This window comes from Bombina bombina, chromosome 2, assembly GCF_027579735.1.
Source record: "Bombina bombina isolate aBomBom1 chromosome 2, aBomBom1.pri, whole genome shotgun sequence".
NCBI classification, from domain to species: Eukaryota; Metazoa; Chordata; class Amphibia; order Anura; family Bombinatoridae; genus Bombina; species Bombina bombina.
In genome coordinates this window covers 907,113,015-907,140,269 of record NC_069500.1, presented here as the reverse complement: position 1 = coordinate 907,140,269, position 27,255 = coordinate 907,113,015, and the positions used below count along the sequence as shown (strand labels likewise).

The 27,255-nt window shown below is 43.5% G+C and overlaps 1 protein-coding gene across 1 annotated transcript in view; it reads right to left on the bottom strand.

Moving 5' to 3' along the window:
* Window positions 1-27,255, bottom strand: part of LOC128647370 (tyrosine-protein phosphatase non-receptor type 9) — a 258,630-nt gene that overhangs the window by 106,562 nt on the left and 124,813 nt on the right. Inside the window, exon 6 of the mRNA XM_053700155.1 lies at window positions 26,990-27,100. Coding sequence (XP_053556130.1) covers window positions 26,990-27,100 — 111 coding nt within the window. The remainder of the gene's footprint in view (window positions 1-26,989; window positions 27,101-27,255) is intronic.

Below are 27,255 nucleotides of genomic sequence, written 5' to 3'. Positions count from 1 at the left end.
GAGAATACTCCCGGATGGAGTTCCCACTCTCCTGGATGAAAAGTCAGCCTGTTCAGAAAGTCTGCCTGCCAGTTGTCCACTCCTGGGATGTGGATCGCTGACAGATGGCAAGAATGAGCCTCCACCCATCGGATTATCTTGGTTACCTCTGTCATCGCAAAGGAACTCCTTGTTCCTTCCTGACGATTGATGTAATGTCCGTCTGGAATCTGATGAACTGGGCCGAAGTCAACTGAGGCCAGGCAAGCATTGAAGATCGCTCTCAGTTCCAGGATGTTTATAGGAAGAACAGACTCCACCAGAATCCACACTCCCTGAGCCTTTAGAGGGCCCCAGACAACTCCCCACCCTAGAAGGCTGGCATCTGTTGTCACAATCACCCAGGATGGTTTGCAAAAGCATGTTTCCTGGGATAGATGATCCAGAGACAACCACCATAGAAGTGAATCCCTTGTCTCCTGTTCCAGGGTTATTCAAAGAGACAAGTCTGCATAATCTCCATTCCACAGCCTGAGCATGTTTAACTGCAGAGGTCTGAGGTGAAACCGAGCAAACGGGATGATGTCCATTGCAGCCACCATCAGTCCAATTACTTCCATGCACTGGGCCACTGACAGCCGAGAATTGGACTGAAGGGCTTGACAGGCATCTAGAATCTTTGATTTTCTGACCTCTGTCAGAAAAATCCTCAGATATAGAATCGATTACAGTTCCCAAGAAAGTCACCCTTGCTTTCGAGATTAAGGAACTCTTTTCCAGATTCACCTTCCACCCGTGAGTTCTCAGGAAGGATAGTACAATGTCGGTATGGGACCTTGCTAGTTGACAAGATGAAGCCTGGATTAGAATATCGTCCAGATAAGGCGCCACTGTAATGCCCCACGGTCTTAAAACCGCCAATAGAGACCCCAGAACCTTTGTGAAAATTCTAGGTGCCGTAGCCAGCACGAAAGGAAGAGCCACAAACTGAAAGTGCCTGTCCAGAAAGGCAAAACTTAGGAACTTGTGATGATCTCTGTGGATAGGGACATGTAGATATGCATCCTTTAAGTCCATTGTCATAAAATGACCCTCCTGAATCAATGGAAGAATGGTACGAATAGTTTCCATCTTGAAAGATGGAACTTTGAGAAACTTGTTCAGACTCTAGAGGTCTAAAATAGGTCTGAAAATGCCCTCCTTCTTGGGAACTACAAACAGATTTGAATAAAAATCCTGCCCGTGTTCCTGTACAGGAACAGGAGTAATCACTCTCAGGGAGGAAAGGTTTCTTACACAATGTAAGAACACCTCTCTTTTTATCTGGTTTGCAGATAATCTTGAAAGAAGAAATCTTCCTCGTGGAGGAAAATTTTTTAACTCCAGTTTGTATCCCTGGGACACTATTTCTATAGCCCGAATCCTGAACATCTCAAAGCCAAATCTGAGCGAAAATGGAATTCTGCCCTCTACAAGATCCTGTCCCGTATCGGAGGCATGTCCTTCAAGCTGTGTCCAATTCAACAGCAGGTTAAGTGAATTCCAAAAGATATAACTCATCAAGCCAGATCCCATCAATGTCTTCCCCTTGCAAGGAATCGCTAAAAGCTTAAACTTAGAGCATACATCCGTAGAACAGACTAACCATAAGACTGTGAGCTGGAACAGAAAACCCTGAAACCTATGCTCCCAGAATGATAACTTTAAGGGAAAAAGTCGAAATAAAGGAAGTAGCCAAACTCAAAGGCTTTCATCCTATCCTGGGTCCTTATCCAGTGGAGATTCTGACTTAGCAGCATCAGACCCATATGCCGTTGCACTAGTGACGGTAGCAAAGTACACAGCTGGTTGCCATTATAAGCCCTGGTGTACGTCCCCTTCTACTTATTGGCGGCAAGACCCTTATCCAGACCATCCTGGAGAAAGGCCAAAATCCTGGATAGCTTGACCTTGTGACATGGGTATCATCGTTCCTCACACCAGGACAAGTAGGTCCTCCAAACCTTGTGGTAGATGCGTCTAGTGACCGGCTTCCTTGCCTAGACAAGTGTGTCAATTTCTCTTGCGCTTACCCAATGAAGAGAAAACTGACAAAGCCGCAGTTACTGCAGAAAAAACCTGAGTGGCAAAATCCCTGAGGTAAATAATAAAAACCCAGGTGGATAAGAGGACATAGAAGGCACAGAATGAGACACAGTTAATGCTTGGGGCGTTTGAGGAGAAAGCGGAGGCATGTCACGCACAGTATCATCATGAGAGACACTTGGCTCAGAAGGGAGTAGTTTATCTTTAAACCTGAGGAACAAAATTTCATTGGCAGAACAATTTGAGCCTCTAAACACAGTAAAAACTTGTCCAGTGACTGATCTAAATCAGGCTCCATTACTGCAGTCACAGAAAAAAAAAAAAAAGATATCTTATTGTCTAGAGATTTAGTAAACCCCTGTTCACAGCTATAGGAATGTAGTTTTCTATTTAATCCTAAACAAAGGCCCAATAATAAAAACCACCTCAGATGCCTGAGGCTCCTACCGTACAAGAGAGGAATACCCCAGTAGCAAAAGGAAGGCTCTCAAGATCCGCTAAGATGAAATCAGAGATTCAGTATAACTATCGATGTGAGGCACCTCCTACGCACTACCAATCTCACTTTTGCTGCGCTCCGTAAAAGCGGAAGTACAGCGTCACATGAGCGGGGAGGAGAAACACTGCGCTACAGAAAAAGACACGCGTAACAGACAAAACAGTCTAGCAACGATGTCCCCACATAAGCATAAACCTGCCACAGAGCCAAAAAAAAGAGAACCGCTACCAAATAAAACCTCATAGCGATCTCTGCACAAGTCCCAATAACAAAATGTTTCTCAGACAAAAAATGAACTCCCCAAGTGAAATCTCTGTGAACATGTCTCAAATTTAAACGAAGTTAAAAATATGTCCCCCAACATCTATCCTCAACTATAAAAGGTTAACTAGTGCCAGACTAAAAAGGTTCCATAAGAGGACTAACCAGCTAAGTGCTGCTCTCCTTCAGTACCTAGAAGGAAAAAGCACTTACCTTAGATCCTGCAGAACAGATGCTGCTCCTTATGTGTGGCAGGTACTGTACTCCCTGTCATTGACCTGTAGGAAAATAACCAACTCTGGCTTTTTTGCAAAGGGGAAGCAAGTGTTAAAATGAAAAGCAAGGACTACCTCACTGCCACTACTCTTACTTGCTTGTAGGGAAAAGTACCCATAAAAGGATTAAAATCTTCAGTTATTACCTTCGCACAACCTCCATTGACAGAGGCAAAGAGAATGAGGGGGTTAATGGGTAAGGCAGTTACACTTAACAGCTTTCCTGGGGTGCTCTTTGCCTGCTGGCCAGGAGTTGATTATCCTACTAGTAATTGGAATGAGGTTGTGGACTCTCCATGTCATAGGAAAGAAAACGTTTTTAAATGTGCACAAAAAAGTGCTTTAAACTGCTAGTATAAGGTGTATGGTAAATATATGTCTCTACTATGTGAAGCATGTAAATACTAACAGTTATTGGGCTATGAAGGTGCAGAGACTTCCCTTTCAGTAACTCTGACTACTGGGTTTACCTAAGCTGCAGCAACTTGCCTCCAGTACACAAGACCCTCCTAAGTAGTGTGAGCACGATGCAAGCACAAGTCCACATTTCAACTGGGAAGGGCTGTGGAACCACATGTTGCAGATCACTGTAGACCAGGGGATTGGTAGACAAGTCCACATTTCACCTGGGAAGCCTGCAAAATTTCTCACTGAGAAAAAAACAAACTATCACTGCCTGGCTGATAACTCCTTGTCTGTCCCACTGAACAGGTTACTGCGAGGAGCAGCGGGCCTAAGATCGGTTAGAGCAGGGGTCAGCAACCTTGGGCTCACAGATGTTTTGGAACTACATTTCCCAGGATGCTTAGACAGCCTAAATAGTGTCTCAGCATCATGGGAAATGTAGATCTTGCACTTCACCCCTCATCAAGCAGGCAAAAGAAAAACAAATTTATGCTTACCTTATAAATTTCTTTCTATCTGGATATGGTGAGTCCACGGAATCATCAATTACTAGTGGGAATATCACTCCTGGCCAGCAGAAGGAGGCAAAGAGCACTACAGCAAAGCTGCTATATATGTCACTTCCCTTACCCATAATCCCCAGTCATTCGGTGGAATGAAAAATGGAAAAAGATAACACAAAAAAGTGTAGAGGTGTCTGAGGTTTTAGAAAAAATAACTGTCTTAAATAAAGGGTGGGCCATGGACTCACCATATACCTGGAAATAAATACATTTTTCAGGTAAGCATAAATTATGTTTTCTATCCAAAGATATGGTGAGTCCACGGAATCATCAATTACTAGTGGGAATCAATACCCAAGCTAGAGAACACAGATGATAAGGGAGGGACAAGACAGGTAGACCTAAACAGAAGGCACCACTGCCTGAAGAACCATTCTCCCAAAAGGAGCCTTAGCCGAGGCAAAAGTATAAAAATGATAAAACCTTGAAAAAAGGAAATTTATGCTTACCGGATAAATTTGTTTCTTTTACGATACGATGAGTCCACGGATTTCATTCTTACTTGTGGGACATTGCCTCCTGGTCAGCAGGAGGAGGCAAAGAGCACCACAGTAGAGCTGTATATATAGCTCCTCCCTTCCCTCCCACTCCAGTCATTCGACCGAAGTTAGGAAGAGAAAGGAAAAGCCAAGGTGCAGAGGTAACTGAAGTTTAACAAAAATAAAGATCTGTCTTATAAAAACAGGGTGGGCCGTGGACTCATTGTATCGGAAAAGAAACAAATTTATCAGGTAAGCATAAATTTCCTTTTCTTTTACAAGATACGAGTCCACGGATTTCATCCTTACTTGTGGGATACAATACCAAAGCTATAGTACATGGATGAAACGGGAGGGACAAGACAGGGAACCTAAACGGAAGGCACCACTGCTTGAAGAACTTTCCTCCCAAAAACAGCCTCAGACAAGGCAAAAAAATCAAATTTGGAAACTTTGGAAAAAGTGTGAAGAGACGACCAAGTTGCAGCTTTGCAAATCTGTTCAACAGAAGCATCGTTTTTGAATGCCCATGAGGAAGCCACAGCCCTAGTGGAATGAGCCGTAATTCGTTCAGGAGGCTGCTGTCCAGCAGTCTCATATGCAAACCGAAAGATACTCTTCATCCAAAATGAAAGAGGGAGCCGTAGCAGTCTGATGCCTACGCTTCCCAGAAAACACAAGAAACAGGGAAGAAGATTTCCGAAAATCCTTTGTGGCCGCAAGAAAAACCTTAAAGTACGGACCACGTCCAAATTATGTAACAGCCGCTCCTTCTTAGAGGGATTAGGACACAAAAAAGGAACAACAATGTCCTGATTAATATTCTTATTAGAAACAACCTTAGGAAGGAAACCAGGGTTGGCACGTAACACCACCTTATCAGAATGGAAAATAAGATAAGGAGATCACATTGTAATGCCGAAAACTCAGAAACTCTGCGAGCAGAAGAAATAACCAGAATAAAACTTTCCAAGATAACAATTTAATATCTATGGAATGCATAGTTTCAAACGGAACCCCTTGAAAAACATTAAGAACAAAATTTAAACTCCAAGGAGGAGCAATTGGTCTAAACACAGGCCTGATTCTAGTCAGAGCCTGACAAAAAGATTGAACATCTGGAACAGCTGCCAGACGTTTGAGTAGCAAAGTAGACAAGCAGAAATCTGTCCCTTTAAGGAACTTGCTAATAACCCTTTCTCCAATCCATCTTGGAGAAAAGACAAAATCCTGGGAATCCTAACCCAACTCTATGAGTAGCCCTCGGATTCGCACCAAGAAAGATATTTACACCATATCTTAAGGTAAATCGTTCTAGTAACAGGCTTACGTACCTGAATCAAGGTAACAATGACCGAAACAGAGAACTCTCGCTTAGATAAAATCAAGCGTTCAATCTCCAAGCAGATAGCTGCAGAGAAATTAGATTCCGATGAGGGAAAGGTCCCTGAATGAGAAGGGCTTTCCTCAATGGAAGCTTCCATGGTGGCTGAGATGACATGTCCACCAGATCGTCATACCAAGTCCTGCGAGGCCACGCAGGAGCGAAGAGGATCACCTGAGGTCCTTCCTGTGTGACTCGAACAATCACCCGGGGAAGAAGAGCAAATGGAGTAAACACATAAGCTAGGTTGAACGACCAAGGCACTGCCAAGGCATCTATCAGATCGGCCCGGGATCCCTGGACCCGTAACTCTGAAGCTTGGCAATCTGACGAGAAGCCATAAGATCCAACTCAGGCCTGCCCCATCTGAAAATCAGGTTGGCAAATACCTCCGGATGGAGTTAAGCAAGAGCACCCAAGCAAGGATTTGAACTTGCAACCTTGCGAGTCTGAAGCTGGCATGCTAAGCCATAAGCTATAACAGAGGCCCATTCCCCCGGATTAAAAAAGTCTGTCTGCCCAGAAGCTGCCTCCCAGTTTACCACTCCTGGGATGGGGATTGCCGACAGAGAACAAGAGTGAGCCTCCGCCCACTGAAGTATCCTGGCTACTTCTGTCATCGCTAAGGAACTCCTTGTTCCTCCCTGATGATTGATGTAAGCTACAGTCGTAATGTTGTTCGTCTGGAATCCGATAAATTTGGCCGAAGCCAACTGAGGCCAAGCCTGAAGCGCATTGAATATTGCTCCGAACTCTAGGATATTGATGGGAAGTAGAAACTCCGATCAAGTCCATACACCCTGAGCCCTCAGGGAGTTCCAGACTGTTCCCCATCCCATCAGGCTGGCGTCCGTTGTCACTATCACCCATGAGGGTCTGTGGAAGCAAGTCCCCTGGGACAGATGATCCAGCGACAACCACCATAGAAGAGAGTCCCTTATCTAGATCTATTTGAGGAGACAAATTTATATAATCTCTATTCCACTGCCTGAGCATGTTCAGATGCAGAGGTCCGAGATGAAAAACGAACAAACGGAATGGTGTCCATTGCTGCCACCATCAATCCAATTACCTCCATGCACAGAGCCATTGACGGCCGAGGATTGGTCTGAAGGGCTCGACATGTATACAGAATCTTTAACTTTCTGACCTTCTCAACAAGAATTTCAGGGATAGTCGATTAGAGTTCCCAATAAAGGAACCCTTGTCTGCGGAACTAGTAAACTTTACCAGATTCACCTTCCATCTGTAAGTCCTCTGGAAGGACAGAATGTCGGTATGAGGCTTTGCTAGCTGAAAAGACTATGCCTGGAACAGAATATTGTCCAGAAAAGGCGCCACTGCAATGCCCCGCGGTCGTAGAACCGCCATTAAAGACCCCAGAACCCTTGTGAAAAGCCTGGGAACTGTGGCCAGACCGAAAGGAAGAGCCACTAACTGAAAATGGTTGTCCAGAAAGGCAAACCTCAGGAACTTGTGATGATCTCTGTGGATAGGAACATGAAGATATGCATCCTAGAAATCTACGGTAGTCATAAATTGACCCTCCTGGATCAATGAACAAATGGTACTAATAGTATCCATCTCGAAGGATGGAACTCTGAGAAACTTGTTTAGACCCTTGAAGTCTAAAATAGGTCGGATCGTTCCCTCTTGTTTGGGAACTACAAATAGGTTTGAATAAAAAACCCTGTCCCCGTTCCTGTAATGGAACGGGACACATTACTCACATGGAGAAGAGGTCCCCTACACAACGTAAGAACGCCTCTCTCTTATCTGGTCTGCAGATAATCGAGAAAGAAGAAACCTTCCTCTTGGGGAAGAATTTCTGAACTCCAACTGATCCCTTTGAGACACAATATTCAATGGCCTGAACATCTCTTATCCAACACTGGACAAAGAGAGATAGTCTGCCCCCCCACTAGATCCGGTCCCGGAACGACTTCATGCTGATTTGGGAGTAGCAGTCGGCTTCTTGGATTGTTTATGTGAGAATAACTCCCTTCCTGATTAGCAGAAGAGGAGGAGGAAGGGACTCCCTTAAAATCTTGAAAGGAGTGAAAATTACTTTGTCGTCCTCTCTGTTTGGATTTTTGCCTTGAAGGAGGGAAGAAGAGAGTCCCTCGCAATAATATCCTTCAAGTCAGGCCCGAAAAGGGTCCCCTTCATAAGGAAAAGTCAAAAGCACAGGTTGAGATGACACATCCAGACCAAGATACGAACAGAAGACACAGCGAGCTGGAAGGAAATCTCATGACTGAATTTTCCTCTAATATTGTTGTGTGCTTCTGTTCCATTCCAAGTCCCAAAGGATAAATGCCACCAAGGAACAGCAGTAAAGACCTTATAAAAATGACTGCATGAAAATGTTGCAAAAAGTCAGCATGCTGCTTAAAGCATCTAAATCTGAAAAGATTCCTCTTAAAACCTGGGGAACAGAAACATAACATAGAAGTAACGAAATGTGTGGTTCTTTGTTTTATTTTATTGTCACTTCAAGTTGTGAAGAATAAATGTACTGCTTAATGCAACTGAGCAACAGTTCATACAGTTGCAAATAAATCCCCAATTATAGTACTCAGGAAACACCAAGTGTATAGTTTCCCCTAAGAGGTCCGTCCATACTTGAATGGGACACTGACCATCATAGTCGCTTGCAAAATAAAAGTGCCTGACACACTGCGTGCTGGTGATGCCTCTCTGTCTATTTGTGACAAAGAAAACGTCCCATGCACTCAAGGACTCTGCACGGCGTGCACAACCTCTCAGCTCTATACAGCGTACAGCCGAGGAGGCATCCGGTCCAAATAGCGCGCACACAATGGTGCATAACGAAGCTCCGCCCCTCCGTGGGTGTATGGAGCCCAATCATGGAAGCCAAAATGGAGCCGCCGAATGGCGCGCATACAACGCAGTGAAAGCGAAACTCCGCCCATCGTGGGCCTATCAAGCCGAATCTCCTGTGCGCGTAGCCATTAGTAAAAATTACACAGAGCCGCCAGGAGAAGTAAAAAAAAAACCAAACATCCCATAACCAGCACTAAAACTGACTGGTACAAATCTTGTCAATAGTGCCCCAACCTGTTAAAGACACACATCTCCCTGTCGGCTGATACAGTCTAAACATAAGCCGAAGTGAACAGGGGTATTGATAACAAGGGACACATAACAATCCTGTATATCTTGTCACTAAAACAGGATAACACATACTGCAGTTCCCAATCTATGTGATGACATCCTGTATATCTTGTCTCCATAAAATGAGAAAATGCCTGTCGATTTCCAATAGAAACTAAAGTAACAGGGATACGCAATATATTATGCATAAACATACATATCTCACATGAATCCTATACACTATTAAAGTGTTCTATAGGAACACCCTCCCTGTTGGTTGTTAAATAAGTTTTAACCTGTTGGGAGTCAAACAGCAGACATGTTGCCTCTGATATGGTTCACCCTCCCTGTCGGCTATGAATCATACAGCAGACATGGTGCCTCATATTCAGGACTGCCTTTGAAATCATCCCCATTTCAGGGAGATAAGAATATAATGTGCCAAAAATCTTCTGAGAACATAGCCAGAAAATAAAGCTTAGCACTTACCTTAGAAGGCTGCCCGGCAGTAAGGCATCTCACCCGGCTTGTGAAGTTCTCTCCTCCCCTTCACAGTGGCCTGTGGAAACAACAAAACGTACTGAGTCTCTCTCTTCCCTCAGACTTTTGCAGGTAGGGCAGCAAAACAACTATGGGAGGCGCAGTGAGAACAAAATCCCACAAGTTCCCATTGCTTAAGCCACCATATGCTTCTCTTACTACTGGAGAGACTGATCTGGTCTAGGCTACACCCCAGAACAAAGTAGCACACTGTGGCACTACTTTAAAAATAATAAAATCTTGATTGAAGAATCTATAAACTAACACCTCAATTTGCCTCTTCCTATCACTAACACAGGAAAAAGAATGAATTGAGTGGGAGGAAGGGAGGAGCTATATATAGAGCTCTGCTGTGGTGCTCTTTGCCTCCTCCTGCTGACCAGGAGGCGATATCCTACAAGTAAGGATGAAATCAGTGGACTCATTGTATCTTGTAAAAGAAAGTATGCAAAGAGGACCAAGTTGCAGCCTTGCAAATCTGTTCCACAGAAGCTTAATTTTTAAATGCCCAGGAAGAAGAAACAGCTCTTGTGGAATGAGCAGTGAAGTTGCTGCCCAGCAGTCTCATAGGCCAACCAAATAATACTCCTTAGCCAAAGAGAAAGAAGTAGCCGTAGCTTTCTGACCCTTGCGCTTCCCAGAAAAACAAACAAAGAAGAAGACTGACGAAAGACCTTAGTCACCTGAAGATAAAACTTCAATGCACGCACAACATCTAGGTTGTGCAACAAACGCTCCTTTGGAGAAGCAGGATTAGGACACAAAGAATGAACCACGATCTCCTGATTAATATTCTTGCTTGTTCTAAATACGTTTTCCTACCTAAGGTTGTTTCAAAGAACCACCTTATCAGAATGAAAAATAAGATAAGGAGAATAAAACTGCAGAGCCGAGAGTTCCGAAACTCTCCGAGCAGAAGAAAAAACTTAAATTATGCTTACCTGATAATTTTCTTTTCTTCAAATGGAAAGAGTCCACAGCTGCATTCATTACTTTTGGGAATTTAGAACCTGGCCACCAGGAGGAGGCAAAGGCTTAAATACTCCTCCCACTTCTCTCATCCCCCCAGTCATTCTGCCAAGGAACAAGGAACAGTAGAAGAAACATCAGGGTGAAAAAGTGGCAGAAGATAAAAAATAACAGAGGCCCCACAGAAAAAATATGGGCGGGGAGCTGTGGACTCTTTCCATCTGAAGAAAAGAAAATGATCAGGTAAGCATAATTTAAGTTTTTCTTCATAAATGGAAAGAGTCCACCGCTGTATTCATTACTTTTGGGAAAACAATACCCAAGCTATAGGAGGACACAATGCAAAAACGGGAGGGTACAAGAGGCGGCCCATTTTGATGGCACCAGGCCTGAAAACCCCTAACCAACCAAATCCCGCTTTGTCTGAAGCCGAGACAACTTTGAAAAACAAAAAGGAAAAAGCCCAAGGACACTGACCAGCAGATGGTCCACAGCCTTTCTAGAGACTGCAGAAACTAGACTTGACTGAGTCAACAACCTCAAAGAGACACCGTCGCCCAGCAGTCAGTCTCCAAACAACACACTTACTAAAGAAAGGGAACAAACTATCATATTCCTCCACAAAGAAAATGCACGGAGAAAACATGATTGTACTTGTAAAGCGTGACTAATCCCCCTTAAGGGACTCAAGGCGCTGCTCATTTTATCAATAAAAAGGAGGAAAGGCTGAGTAGACCTGGGGGTGGAACTTGCAACCCTCGGTTTGCTACAGTGCATTAGTATGCTGATCTAGCTTCCAGCTAGCATAAGGAACTCCAGAAAAAACCCCCAAAAAGGGCACGAATCCTAAATAAAAACACAGAGCAAAAACCTGAGAAACCGGGTCAGGCTAACAGAGACCCAACCAGTCTCATAGAAACACAGGGAGGCAACGCCCAGACCCCAGAAATACAGAAACTACGGGAGAAGGCCAGAAGTCTGAAACAGAGAGGATCTTTCCCTAACACAGTGCAACCACACTCTAGAAAGCAACTGAAGACAAAGGTCCCCAAGTTGCAAAAAGGTATCTTAGAATACCAAAATATTCAGAACAAAACCTCGTGCAGCAAGCTCAGATAGGTCTGACGAACAACACCTGAAGCAAAAACACTGCAGTCATCTAAAAATGACTCAAACTTAAATACTTGCAGGGCAAGTAGAAAGCAGCTGACAATAGGATCCTTCAGATTGCTAAGTATCCACTAACCAACGGATAATGTTGCGGGCTATCCAAGAGCCGCCAGTACTTCCCACAAATCTTGAATGTGGAGAAAGGAGAAACCTCAAAAAGGCTTACTGTACCTCAAATGCCCCGAGGACGAAATAGCAGAGCAACAGATCTCAGATCCTGCTCCAACACCAGACCAGCGCAAATGACAGACAAGTCTGATAGACAGGGGGACAGAAAGACCCCAACCACAAGCCCCCAGGGAATAATAAAAAAAAAAAAAAAAAAAGAAGGGGGGGGGGGGGGAAGAATCATCCACCCGAACAGAGTTTGGGTGCCAACCCAATCCGTTCCTCCAAAATAAGGCACTCCCAAGGAGAACCCCCTAGGACCTGGAACAGAGAAAAGTGCAATAGATCCGTAAGACCACCTGGCACAACTCTCTTAGACAGTCTCTACGTAGAGAGATCAATTTCCAACAGGTGGAACAGAGCCCACAGAGCAGCAGATGCTGCCCCTTATAGAAATAAGATTCCTACACACAGGGCGGGGCAAAGACCCTCCAGAGAGAGGAAACCCCAACTCATAAGGAAGATAAACTACCTCCTCCAAAGGGAAGGGCACAGTAAGAACAGAGTACATGTCTACAAGACACAAAGCCATAGTATGATCAAAAACATGGACCGAATGAAAAATCATCCAGACACCACTGTTGACCCAACAGAGAAAAAACTCCCCATAGAGGAGCACACTCCGTCCGAAGGAAAAAGTCAGGCCTTAAGGTTTATAACCAGTACCCAAAGGTGGATGAGAACTCTGGCCTACCTGCTTGCTAGCCCCTATGTCGCAACATAGGTTTCCTGAAAAAAACTGGGTCGTCCCGAACCAGTCCACCGGATAATAAGTCTCCAGACATCCAAGACAAGAACTCCGGACCCAGAATTGTCCTAGAACGAACGACACCCTCAGGGAACACAAGATACCCCGTCTGAAGCAATCAGACCTCACAGGGGAAGAGAACCGGGAAATCGGGAGAACGGGTACAGGACTCGCTCGTAATTCCCAGCCCAAAGGGAAAAGAACACCTTTAGCCAGAGGTCGACATCCCCCCAGCAAGTTACTAGGCCGCGACAGTCACACAATTTCTCTAGAGCCCAAAGGCCCCAAGGGCAGCACTAAGGGAAATGAAAATGAGAACAGAGTCCCCTGAACAAGAGTAGAAAGAAAGGCTAGTCTCCATAATCCTTTCAGATTAACAATCCAGAGGACCACACCCAAGTAAGAAGAATGCAAAGCATCCCAAACCCAGGCAGAAAAACATCCCCTAAGCAAAAAGCTTGAGGGAAAAAAAAAAAAAAAAAAGACACCTATCTCCCCTGATATGGAGACGACTCCCGAAGGAAGACAGAGCCTCACGGCCTTCACTTCCTAATTAATTGGCCAAAGCCGCCAGAAAAACCGGACGAAGTCCAGAAAATCTCGACCCAAAGGAAGAGAACCTCTAAAAGGAACAAGTCCTAAAAGACACTTCCAAAGAGACAATGAAAGGCAAAATCGTAAGAACGGCGGGATGAAGGACCAAAATCCTCTAAGCCTCCAACCCACAACGGGAAGGAACACTCTAGTTCCAGAAAAATTTGAAAATGACTGAGCATGTCGCCACAGATCTCAACGGAGTCCCGGCCCATTAGATTGAAAGGCGACTGAGGACTGAACCAATCCCCCATGCCCCTAAGCAACCACGGACCCTCAAGTCCTCTCAGGAGGCTAGTTGAAGCTTGTAAAATAAAACCAGACAACCACACATCATATTGCGATCACTAGGCGCCCTCACCGGAACAACTGGAAATAAAAAGGTGCCACCTGTCTGAACTAGGCCTCAAAGACAGAAGGATTTGTACCCAGACAGGACCAGCCTGAAACCAAGGGCCCCAGCACTGTCAAGGCCACATAGAGTCTCCCCCTATGATGGAGAAATAAAGAACAGTCAGACAGACTTTTGTAAACAGTGCGACCACAAAATCGTGAGTATCAATTACAGAAAGGAAAGTTCCCAAAGGAAACATCACACCACAACATGAGCTTTAGACCAAATAAAAAGCATCCTCACCAGATGAAAAAAAAAAAAAGATAAGGCAACCCGTAGGTTATCACCCAGGAAGAACGAACAGACCCGCAGGACCAGCCCAACAGGGGTCCGAGACTTCCAAGATCAGAACTGGAAAAGGATACACAAATAACCAAGACTATAAGAAGATTACTTCATCCCCTTATGTCTATGTATGCAAGCCAGTCAAAGAGAAAGACTGAGAATCCCCAGACCCATTAAAGGGACACTGAATCCAAATTTTTTTATTTCATGATTCAGATAGAGCTTGCAATTTTAAGCAACTTTCTAATTTACTCCTATTATTACATTTTCTTCATTCTCTTGGTATCTTTATTTGAAATGCAAGAATGTAAGTTTAGATGCCGGCCCATTTTTGGTGAAATAATCTGGGTTAGTGGGCACTCAATTCCCTGATCCTGAGGAACAGAGCACTCTGAAACGGCAATCGGAACATAACTTATGGGCATGCATCACCCGGGCCAATTCATATTCTTCGTAGGGAGTCTGAATCAGAGACATCCGTCTCCAAGAATCCTCAATAACTGGGACACTGCCGCCCCCAGAAAACCAGATAACAGTGGACCAGGATTTCTCCATCGTCACGCAGTTAGGAAAACAGAAATGGAGTGACAAGGTAAACCATGCAGTCCATGCAAAAGTGCGCCCGACCGAAGAGGCTGCGCCACTAGACATAGGCCCTTATGTTCCAAAATAGCCATAAGCCGAAGCAACACTACACAGTAGCAGACAGAATCACATAAACATGATTATAACCCCCCTGTTCAATAATCCCCCTGAGGAGATATTAAACCTTGATTCCTAGATACAAAAAGGAGCCTCACTGAGACCCTATGTTAAAGTTATCCTAGAAAGGTTGTAGCCCCTCTTGGATAAACTGTTGTAATTTCAACTATCTTACCGGAATCTACGCCATGGAACAGGAACACCGCCCTTCAAGTGTGACAGATAGTAGCGTCGCTTCTGCCATGGACTTGAGAGAAAAAAAAGCAGGCAGCGAAACTTGTCAACGCTGATAGCTTTTGGAGTCTGGATAGTTTCACAGAAAGACTCTCCCCTGCATCTCCAGACTCTAATTTTCACCCAGCCTCTCAGTGAGAGGCTGACAGGACTACTTAAAACTCTAGTCCTATACCGAAGAGTACTACCCTCCATAAGAGACTATCAAACTTCTCACAACTTCTCTGCCAACCTCTTGGGACGAAAAGCAAAGAATGACTGGGGGAAGAGGGAAGTGGGAGGTGTATTTAAGCCTTTGGCTGGGTGTCTTGGTGGCCAGGTTCTGAATTCCCAAAATTAATTAATGCAGCTGTGGACTCTTTCCATTTATGAAGAAAATAGCAACAAGAAAAAAAACCTTCCAAGATAAAATCTTAATATCTAAGGAATGCATAGGTTCAAACGGAGCCCGCTGTAAAACTCTAAGAACAAGGTTAAGACGACTCTCTTAACAAGGGAGGAGTAAAGGGCTTAAACAGAGGAGCCTGAATCATGGTCTCAAGGACCGACTCTGAAAACCCAAGCTTAGATAAAATCAAGCGATCAATCTCCAAGCAGTCAGCTTCAGAGAAACGAGATTTGGATGAAGGAAGGGACCCTGAAGTAGACGGTCCTTCCTCAGAGGGAGTCTCCACGGAGGTAGAGACGACATTTCCACTAGATCTGCATACCAGATCCTGCAAGGCCACGCCGGTGCTATGAGAATCACCGACTCCCTCTCCTGCTTGATCCGAGCAATCAGAGGAGAGCGAACTAAGGAAATATGTATGCTAGACTGAAATTCCAAGGGACCAGAGCATCTATCAAGAAAGCCTGTGGATCCCTTGACCATGAGCCGTACCTCAGAAGCCTGGAATTCTGCAGAGAAGCCATGAGATCCAGTTCTGGCTGCCCCAATTGAGGATTAAACTGGAAAATACTTACGGAAGGAGTTCCCACTCCCCCGATGAAAGGTCTGTCAGCTCAGAAAATCTGCCTCCCAATTGTGCACTCCTGGGATGTGGATCGCAGAAAGACAACAGTTATGAGACTACGCCCACTGGATTATCCGGGCCACCTCTGTCATGGCCAAGGAACTGGAACCTGATAAACCGGGCTAAGGCTGAGGCCAGGCCAGTAGAACATTAAACATCGCTCTCAGCTCTAGAATGTTTATAGAGAGAACAGACTCCTCCCAAGTCCAAAGACCCAGAGTCTTCAATGACCCCCAAATTGCTCCCCAACCTAGAAGGCTGGCATCCGTGGTCACGATCACCCAGGAAGGTCTGTGAAAGCAAGTTCCCTGGGAGAGGTGTTCCTGAGACAACCACCACAGAAGAGAGTCCCTTGTCCCCTGATCCAGAACTATTTGATAGATCCACATAGTCCCCATTCCATTGCCTTAACATACATAACTAAAGAGGTCTGAGATGGAACCGAGCAAACTGAATGATGTGCATGAAAGCTATCATCAGACCAATTACCTCCATACATAGAGCCACTGACAGCCGAGGAGAGGACTGAAGGAGAAGACAAGAGTCGAAGATCTTTGTTTTTCTGACCTCTGTCAGAAATATCTTCATTAGTAGGGAGTCTAATATGGTCCTTAAAAACACTACTCTTGTGGCTGTAATCAAAACTCTTTCCCAAATTCACCTTCCAACCGTGGGAGCGAAGACAACAAGATCTCTGTATGAAAGTTACGGCGCCTGAACCAGAATGTCGTCCTGATATGGCGCCACTGCAATGCCCTGAAACCGGATTACCGCCAACAGAGCCCCCAAGACCTTTGAGAAAATTCTGGGAGCTGTGGCAAGGCCGAATGGAAGAGCCACAAACTGAAAGTGCTTGTCTAGAAAAGTGAATCTCAGAAACTTGTGATGATCCCTGTGGATGGGAACATGAAGGTACGCATCCTTTAGGTCTATGGTTGTCATGAACTGGCCCTCTTGAACCAAGGGAAGAATGGAATGTCCAGTCTCCATCTTGAAGGACGGTACTCTGAGGAACTTTTTTAAACACTTGAGGTCTAAAATAGGTCTGAAAGCCCCCTCTTTCTTGGGAACCCCAAACAGATTTGAATAAAATCCCAGACCCTGTTCCTGCGGAGAAACTGGAACTATAAACTCCCAGGGCAAAAAGATCCTTGATACAATTTAAGAACGCCTCTCTCTTTATATCTGGTCTACAGATAATCTTGACATTAGAAACCTGCCTCTGGGAGGAAAAGTCTTGAATTCTATTTTGTACCCCTGAGATGCAATTTCCACGGCCCACAGGTGTGGGATATCTCATATCCAAACCTGAGCATATTGAGAAAGCCTGCCCCCCCCTACTAGATCCGTTCCTGGATCAGGGTCCGACCCTTTATTTCTTAGACTGCTTCCCCTTGTTCCAAGATAGACCAGACTTCCAGGAAGACTTGGATAGTTCCTGCTTGGAAGAGGAAGTGTAGTGTTTACCTCTAAAGTTACAAAAGGAACGAAAATTACTCTGACGCTCTTTCTGCTTATTCTTATCCTAAAGAAGAAAAGATCCCTTTCCTCCTGTAATATCTGAAATAATTTCAGCCAAACCAGGCCCAAACAAGGTCTTACCCTTGTAGGGAATAGCTAAGAACTTAGATTTAGAAGAAACATCCGCAGACGAGGATTTTAACCAAGGGGCTCTGCGAGCTAGAAGCGCAAAACCAGAGATTTTTGCTCCCAGTTTAATAACCTGTAAGGAAGCATCCATAATAAAGGAATTGGCTAACTTAAGAGCCTTAATCCTGTCCTGGATCTCCTCAAGAGGAGTATCTGAATAGAATCAGACAAGGCATCAAGCTGCAGCACTGGTAACAGTAGCAATACACACCACAGGTTGCCATTGAAAACCTTGGTGAACATACACTTTCTTTAATAATGCCTTCAATTTCTTATCCATTGAATCCTTAAAAGAACAACTATCCTCTATGGAAATAGTGGTCCTCTTAGCCAAAGTGGAAATAGCTCCTTCCACTTTAGGAACAGTTTGCCATGACTCTTTAATAGAGTCAGCTATAGTAAACATTTTCTTAAAAATAGGAGATGGGGAAAAAGAAATACCAGGTCTCTCCCACTCCTGTGCAATAATCTCAGAAGCACGGTCTGGAACAAGAAATGCCTCCACCGCAGAGGGAACATCAAAATAGTAGTTCATCTTACTAGATTTCTTAGAATTAACAACGATAGTCGAATCTGAGTCATCCAAGGTAGCCAAAACCACAAGCGGAGGTGTTCCAGCTTAAATCTGAAGGACACAACTTCAGCATCAGTAGATGGAATTATACTGCCTGAATCAGAGATTTCACCGGATTAAAAACAAACAATAAAACCCCCAATAAAAGTACATAATCCGTTACTAAAAACGGATCCTCACTGAGTCATCAATAAAATAAATAACACCTCACATTAACAGTGCCTGCAAAAACTGCCATAAAAACCTGCACCCTAAAAGGAATTTAAAAAAAAAAAAAACGTCCCCCTGCAGCGTTTCAGCTGAATAAGTGCCAAAAAAAATTTCCCTGCTTACATAGAGAAATAAAACTGGCACTTGCCTTAATATTTATCTGTCCGGCAGTAGGACAGCTCACCTGTTTTGAGATGATGCTATCCATCACATGGACCTGTGGAAATACAGAAAGACTGAGTAAACTTACTCAGGCTATCTAAATAGGGCAGCAAATGTTTTTGGAAAAACACAGTGAGGATTGTACCCCACAAGTTCCCAATTGCTTAAGCCACCACTGCCCTACTGAAGAGATTGACATGGGCTAAGGCTAGACCCTTTAGAAAGATCAGAGCGAACCTACTCTGCTTTTAAAACAAAAAAAAATCTTGATTGTAGATCAGACACCAAAACTTCACCACCTCCTTGCACCGCAGGCAAAGAGAATGACTGGGGATTATGGGTAAGGGAAGGGACATATATAGCAGCTTTGCTGTAGTGCTCTTTGCCGCCTCCTGCTGGCCAGGAGTGATATTCCCACTAGTAATTGATGATGATTCCGTGGACTCACCATATCTTTGGAAAGAAATTACTTGAGGATCATGGAAATTAGGAGAGATTTAAAGTTCTGGTGTGTTGTGTTTTGCCTCCTCCTGGTGCTCAGGAGAGGAATATTCCCACATGCGATGACTCATGGAAGAAATGTATGCTTCAAAGCAATGAGGGCCAAACAACTCTAAAGATCTCCAACACATTGGTGTGAAAACAACATCTGAAAGATTACACTAACAGATTCTTATAATTAAGGTTTGAATAGAACATTCAAATAAAATAACCTAATGCCGATCCTCACAGTTAAATATCCTATATTTTTAAGGAAAATAAATATCAGGAAAAACATAATTTATGCTTACCTGATAAATTTATTTCTCTTGTAGTGTGTTCAGTCCACGGGTCATCCATTACTTATGGGATATATTCTCCTTCCCAACAGGAAGTTGCAAGAGGATCATCCAAGCAGAGCTGCTATATAGCTCCTCCCCTCACATGTCATATCCAGTCATTCGACCGAAACAAGACGAGAAAGGAGAAACTATAGGGTGCAGTGGTGACTGGAGTTATAATTTAAAATTTAGAACCTGCCTCAAAAAGACAGGGCGGGCTGTGGACTGAACACACTACAAGAGAAATTTATCAGGTAAGCATAAATTATGTTTTCTCTTGTTAAGTGTGTTCAGTCCACGGGTCATCCATTACTTATGGGATACCAATACCAAAGCTAAAGTACACGGATGAAGGGAGGGACAAGGCAGGAAAATTAAACAGAAGGAACCACTGCCTGTAGAACCATTCTCCCAAAAACAGCCTCCGAAGAAGCAAAAGTGTAAAATTTGTAAAATTTGGGAAAAGTATGAAGTGAAGACCAAGTTGCAGCCTTGCAAATCTGTTCAACAGAGGCCTCATTTTTAAAGGCCCAAGTGGAAGCCACAGCTCTAGTGGAATGAGCTGTAATTCTTTCAGGAGGCTGCTGTCCAGCAGTCTCATAGGCTAAACGTATTATGCTACGAAGCCAAAAAGAGAGAGAGGTAGCCAAAGCCTTTTGACCTCTCCTCTGTCCAGAGTAAACGACAAACAGGGAAGAAGTTTGTCGAAACTCTTTAGTTGCCTGTAAGTAGAACTTCAGGGCACGGACCACGTCTAGATTATGCAAAAGACGTTCCTTCTTTGAAGAAGGATTAGGACACAATGATGGAACAACAATCTCTTGATTGATATTCCTGTTAGAAACAACCTTAGGCAAAAACCCAGGTTTAGTACGCAGGACTACCTTGTCTGAATGAAAGATCAGATAAGGAGAATCACAATGTAAGGCAGATAACTCCGAGACTCTTCGAGCCGAGGAAATAGCTATCAAAAACAGAACTTTCCAAGATAAAAGCTTAATATCAATGGAATGAAGGGGTTCAAACGGAACACCCTGAAGAACTTTAAGAACCAAGTTTAAGCTCCACGGAGGAGCAACAGCCTTAAACACAGGCTTAATCCTAGCCAAAGCCATGACAAAAAGCCTGGACGTCTGGATTCCCTGCCAGACGCTTGTGTAAAAGAATAGACAGAGCAGAAATCTGTCCCTTTAGTGAACTAGCGGATAAGCCCTTTTCTAAACCCTCTTGTAGAAAAGCCAATATCCTAGGAATCCTAACCTTACTCCATGAGTAACTCTTGGATTCACACCAATATAAATATTTACGCCATATCTTATGGTAAATTTTTCTGGTAACAGGTTTCCGAGCCTGTATCAATGTATCAATAACCGAATCCGAAAACCCACGCTTTGATAGAATCAAGCGTTCAATCTCCAAGCAGTCAGCCTCAGAGAAATTAGGTTTGGATGGTTGAAAGGACCCTGAATTAGAAGGTCCTGCCTCAGAGGTAGAGACCATGGTGGACAGGACGACATGTCCACTAGGTCTGCATACCAGGTCCTGCGTGGCCACGCAGGCGCTATCAGAATCACCGATGCTCTCTCCTGTTTGATCCTGGCAATCAGTCGAGGTAGCAACGGAAAAGGTGGAAACACATAAGCTATGTTGAAAACCCAAGGGGCTGCAAGTGCATCTACCAGCACCGCTCCTGGGTCCCTGGACCTGGATCCGTAACGAGGAAGCTTGGCGTTCTGGCGAGATGCCATAAGATCCAGATCCGGTTTGCCCCAACGACGAATCAGTTTAGCAAATACCTCCGGGGGTAGTTCCCACTCTCCCGGATGAAAAGTCTGGCAACTTAGAAAATCTGCTTCCCAGTTCTCCACACCTGGGATGTAGATCGCTGACAGGTGGCAAGAGTGTGACTCTGCCCAGTGAATTATCTTTGAGACTTCCAACATCGCTAGGGAACTCCTGGTTCCCCCTTGATGATTGATGTAAGCCACAGTCGTGATGTTGTCCGACTGAAACCTGATGAACCTCAGTGTTGCTAACAGAGGCCAAGCTAGAAGAGCATTGAATATTGCTCTTAATTCTAGAATGTTGATTGGTAGGAGCAGGGAGTTCCAGACTGCTACCCAGCCTAGAAGGCTAGCATCTGTTGTTACAATCGTCCAATCTGGTCTGCGAAAGGTCATTCCTTCGGACAGATGAACCCGTGACAACCACCAGAGAAGAGAATCTCTGGTCTCCTGGTCCAGATTTAGCAAAGGGGACAAATCTGAGTAATCCCCGTTCCACTGAGATGCAGGCGCGCAAATGGCACTATGTCCATTGCCGCGACCATCAAGCCGATTACTTCCATACACTGAGCTACTGATGGGCTTGGAATGGAGTGAAGGGCACGGCAAGCATTGAGAATCTTTGATAACCTGGACTCCGTCAGGTAAATCTTCATCTCTACAGAATCTATAAGAGTCCCTAGAAAAGGAACCCTTGTGAGCAGTAACAGAGAACTCTTTTCCACGTTCACTTTCCACCCATGCGACCTCAGAAATGCTAGAACTATCTCTGTATGAGACTTTGCATTTTGAAAACTTGAAGCTTGAATCAGAATGTCGTCTAGGTACGGAGCCACCGCTATGCCTCGTGGTCTTAGTACCGCCAGAAGTGAGCCCAGAACCTTTGTAAAAATTCTCGGGGCCGTAGCTAACCCGAAGGGAAGAGCTACAAACTGGTAATGCCTGTCTAGAAAGGCAAATCTTAGGTACCGATAATGATCTTTGTGAATCGGTATGTGAAGGTAGGCATCCTTTAAGTCCACTGTGGTCATATATTGACCCTCTTTGATCATGGGCAGGATGGTCCGAATGGTTTCCATCTTGAACGATGGAACCCTTAGGAATTTGTTTAAGATTTTTAAGTCTAAGATTGGTCTGAAGGTTCCCTCTTTTTTGGGAACCACAAATAGATTTGAGTAAAACCCTTGTCCTCGTTCCGTTCGGGGAACTGGGTGGATCACACCCATCACTAAGAGGTCTTGTACACATTGTAGAAATGCCTCTTTCTTTACAAGGTTTGTTGATAACCTTGACAGATGAAACCTCCCTTGTGGAGGAGAAGTTTTGAAATCCAGAAGGTATCCCTGAGATATAATCTCCAACGTCCAGGGATCCTGTACATCTCTTGCCCAGGCCTGGGCGAAGAGAGAAAGTCTGCCCCCCACTAGATCCGTCTCCAGAGAGGGGGCCCTGTCTTCATGCTGTCTTAGGGGCGGAAGTAGGCTTTCTGGCCTGCTTGCCCTTGTTCCATGACTGGTTGCCTTTCCAACCCTGTCTGTAACGAGCAGTAGTTCCTTCCTGTTTTGGAGCGGAGGAAGTTGATGCTGCTCCTGCCTTGAAGTTACGAAAGGCACGAAAATTAGACTGTTTGGCCTTTGATTTGGCCCTGTCCTGAGGAAGGGTGTGGCCCTTACCTCCCGTAATGTCAGCAATAATTTCCTTCAAGCCGGGCCCGAATAAGGTCTGCCCTTTGAAAGGAATGTTAAGTAGTTTAGACTTAGAAGTTACATCTGCTGACCAGGATTTAAGTCATAGCGCCCTGCGCACCTGTATGGCGAATCCGGAATTTTTAGCCGTAAGTTTGGTTAAATGCACTACGGCATCCGAAAAAAACGCATTAGCCAGTTTAAGCGTTCTAACTTTGCTCAAAGTCTCATCCAATGGTGCTGTGCGAATCGCCTCTTCCAGAGACTCAAACCAGAATGCCACTGCAGCCGTGACAGGCGCAATGCATGCAAGAGGCTGCAATATAAAACCTTGTTGAACAAACATTTTCTTAAGGTAACCCTCTAATTTCTTATCCATTGGATCTGAGAAAGCACAGCTATCCTCCACCGGGATAGTGGTACGCTTGGCTAAAGTAGAAACTGCTCCCTCCACCTTAGGGACCGTCTGCCATAAGTCTCGTGTGGTGGCGTCTATAGGGAACATTTTTCTAAATATCGGAGGAGGGGAAAAGGGCACACCGGGTCTATCCCACTCCTTACTAATAATTTCTGTAAGCCTTTTTGGTATAGGAAAAACATCAGTACACACCGGTATCGCATAGTATCTATCCAACCTACATAATTTCTCTGGGATTGCCACCGTGTCGCAATCATTCAGAGCCGCTAACACCTCCCCTAGTAACACGCGGAGGTTCTCAAGCTTAAATTTAAAATTTGAAATTTCTGAATCCGGTCTCCCCGGATCAGAACCGTCACCGACAGAATGAAGCTCACCGTCCTCATGTTCTGCAAATTGTGACGCAGTATCAGACATGGCTCTCGTGTCATCAGCGCGCTCTGTCCTTAACCCAGAGCTATCGCGCTTGCCTCTTAATTCGGGCATATTGTATAATACTTCTTTCATAACATTAGCCATATCATGTAAAGTGATTTGTAAGGGCCTTGATGTACTTGGCGCCTCAATCTTACGCACCTACCGAGCGGGAGACGCAGGTACTGACACGTGAGGAGAGTTAGACGGCATAACTTCCCCCTCGTTGTCTGGTGATAATTTCTTTATCGGTACAGATTGACTTTTATTCAAAGTAATATCAATACAATTGGTACACATATTTCTATTGGGCTCCACATCGGCTTTTGAACATAATGAACAAGCAGATTCCTCTGTATCAGACATGTTTAAACAGACTAGCAATGAAGCTAGCAAGCTTGGAAATCACTTTCAATAAGTTTACAAGCAATATAAAAAACGCTGCAGCGCTTTTAAAAACACAGTTGAATAACAAAGAAAACTAATTCAGTTATAGTCAACAATTCTTAACGAGAAATGTATTATCAGAGGATTGCACCCATTAGCAAAAGGATGATTAACCCCTCAATACCCAAAAACGGATATCAAATTAAGATTTAACGCTTTTATCACAGTCAAACACACTGTCACAGATCTGCTGTGACTGATTACCTCCCTCAAAAACGAATTTTGAAGACCCCTGAGCTCTCTAGAGACGTCCTGGATCAAGGAGGAAGAAACAAGAAGACTGTGCTAGAATTTTAACTGCGCAACAAGGCGCTAAAACAAGGTCCCTCCCACTCATATTACAACAGTGGGAGACCTGATATAACGGTTTCTATGCAGAAAATACGTTAGCCATGTGGAAAAAAATCATGCCCAAAAAGATTTATCACCAAAGTACCTCACAAAACGAATAACATGCCAGTAAACGTTTTAAAAACAACATTTTGAATGTCATGCAAAGTTATCACTAAGCCTGCTACCAGTCGCTTCCACTGCAGATAAGGCTTAAACATTATTTCAGTATTAACAGTATTTTCTCAGTCAAATTCTAGTCCCTAGAAAATAACTCAACTGCGCATACATTTATCAGCCTGATACCAGTCGCTACTACTGCATTTAAGGCTGTACTTACATCATATGGGTAACAGCAGTGTTTTCTTAGTCAATTCCATTCCCAGAAAATAATGTACTGCACATACCTCATTTGCGGGGGACCCCGCATGCTATTCCCCTCTTTCTGAAGTTACCCTACTCCTCAGAATGTCGAGAACAGCCAGCGGATCTTAGTTACGTCTGCTAAGATCATAGAAAAACGCAGGCAGATTCTTCTCCAAATACTGCCTGAGATACAAAAAACGGCACACTCCGGTGTCATTTTAAAATAACAAACTTTTGATTGAAGAATAATTAAGTAAAAACTCCAACTCCTCTCGCGACCTCCTTCTTTGTTGAGGGTTGCAAGAGAATGACTGGATATGACATGTGAGGGGAGGAGCTATATAGCAGCTCTGCTTGGGTGATCCTCTTGCAACTTCCTGTTGGGAAGGAGAATATATCCCATAAGTAATGGATGACCCGTGGACTGAACACACTTAACAAGAGAAAACATGAAATGCATATTTTGCAAAAAGAATGATGGTAATATGCATCTATAAACATTTGGTGCATTATTAGACAGCCTTCTCAAAAGGAGTCAAAAGTAAAATGAAGGAGTCAAAAGGAACATGAAAGTAAAATTTACATCATGATTCAGATACAGCATTCAGATACAAATGCAAAATTTACTTCTATTAAAATATTTACTTTGTTCCCTTTCAATCGTTTGTTGAAAAGCATACATAAGCAGACTCAGGATCAGCAATACTACTAGCTCACAACTGGTGGCTTCGCACATAACTTGTCATTAGCTCACCAACTGTGTTGAGCAAGGTCCTAAAGTAGTGACTTGACATGCTGAAGTTGACAAACTACTGTATGTTAAATCATATTGGATGAATTAAATGGTTATATGAAAGCAATAAGGCAACATTTAAATGCTCTAATACATGACAGCATTTCTTTAGTGCACTTTTATATCCCTTTATATTAGCTTACCAGTTCCTAAGGAACCTTAATATAGGGTTAAACTTTTTAGTGTGTGTCGGGTGGGGGTGGAGAGAGTAGTGGGGAAAAAAGTGATGTGGTTTCCTAACGCTCAGTGCACAAACATTTGACTAGTCAATATTCAAGGACACAAAAGAAAGTCTTCTATCTAGATCAGGGGTTTTCAAAGTTTTAGGCGGTCCCCCCATAATAGAAGTTACTTTCTTTTCTTTTTTTTTTCTTTAAAGAAAAATTGTAATGCAGGCACAAATCCCCAAATTCAGCATTCCAAAATCCAAACTTTCATTTTTTTTTTTTTATGAAATGATCAAATATTACTTTTTTTCACTAGTCTAAGTCATAATCTTCTGTGTTTTTGGATTGATTTGTGTGTTCTAAAATGCAAATATTCTATATTTATTCAAAATAACATTAACTTTGATTACAGTACTGTACTATCTTTCTAAAGGTAATCATTAAAAATGGTATAAAACTAAGTTTAGGCTGCATGTATAAGCAGTACTGCCTAAATGACATAAGATATTTTTGTTTACACTTGGTGCCATCCACTCTCCCCATTTTACAGACACAAATACACTAGAATACAAACTATTCTGAAATCCAAACCTTTTCTGGTCCTAAGCAGTTTGGATAAAGTTTTTTTTTACATGTATTTGTTTTAATTTGTGCAATTTACATCTTATGCAGGGTTCACACAACCATTAGAGTGCTTTACTCACGTTTTAATTTGCACTAATTACTGCTGAGTCAAATGCAAGTTACTAATCAAGAAACGCAAAGCAGTCTCTGGGCAATTTTGACCTCAGTGCTTGTGATTTCCATAAGAATTTTCAAGTGTCACTGCTCCTGCACCTCCCCTTATATGCTCTCTCCCTGGGAAGGCCCGCATCACACTTTGAAAACCGGTGGTCTAGAGTTATCAAATTCCAAGAGTTGGCAGATGAAAATCACCCCAGACTTATTTGACCGGGATGATTGACAAGTCTTACTCTAATATCATTGGTTGAGCAAGAACAGGGAGCCGCAATAAATATAGGGAACAAATGCACCACACAATTTGCAAAGAAATGCAGAGGTTCGGTCTGTCGGCAAATTGATAAATCTAGCCCTCTGTTTATACTAATTCTAAATAAAAACAAAGATTAGCAAACTGGGTTAAAAAAACCTGCTTCAGCAAGTCTGCCTATGTCACTACTACAAATATGTCCGCACAAATCTTTGTTATCCAAATAAGTTCTAAAACAAAACTAACATGATCTAGTTTATTTTAACTATTGTTAGCAAAAACAGCCAATGATTTACTGCAGGTAATACAATACCCTTTCACGCAGCTTTTCTCTGACAAAGAGCCGCAAAACGGCAAATGGAGCTCGAAACCAAAGGGGAGATGATACAATAAAGACACACTTCAGTCTTGCAGGAAATGCACCCTAGAAAGAGATTTAGATGTCAGTTCATTTTAGGGATTTAGACAAAATCAGGAATCTTAATCAAAGATAGATAATAAATGGTACTATAGAACAGAAATAGAACTCAAATACAGTGTAACCCATTAATACAGAAAACTTCCCTTCAAACAATGAAT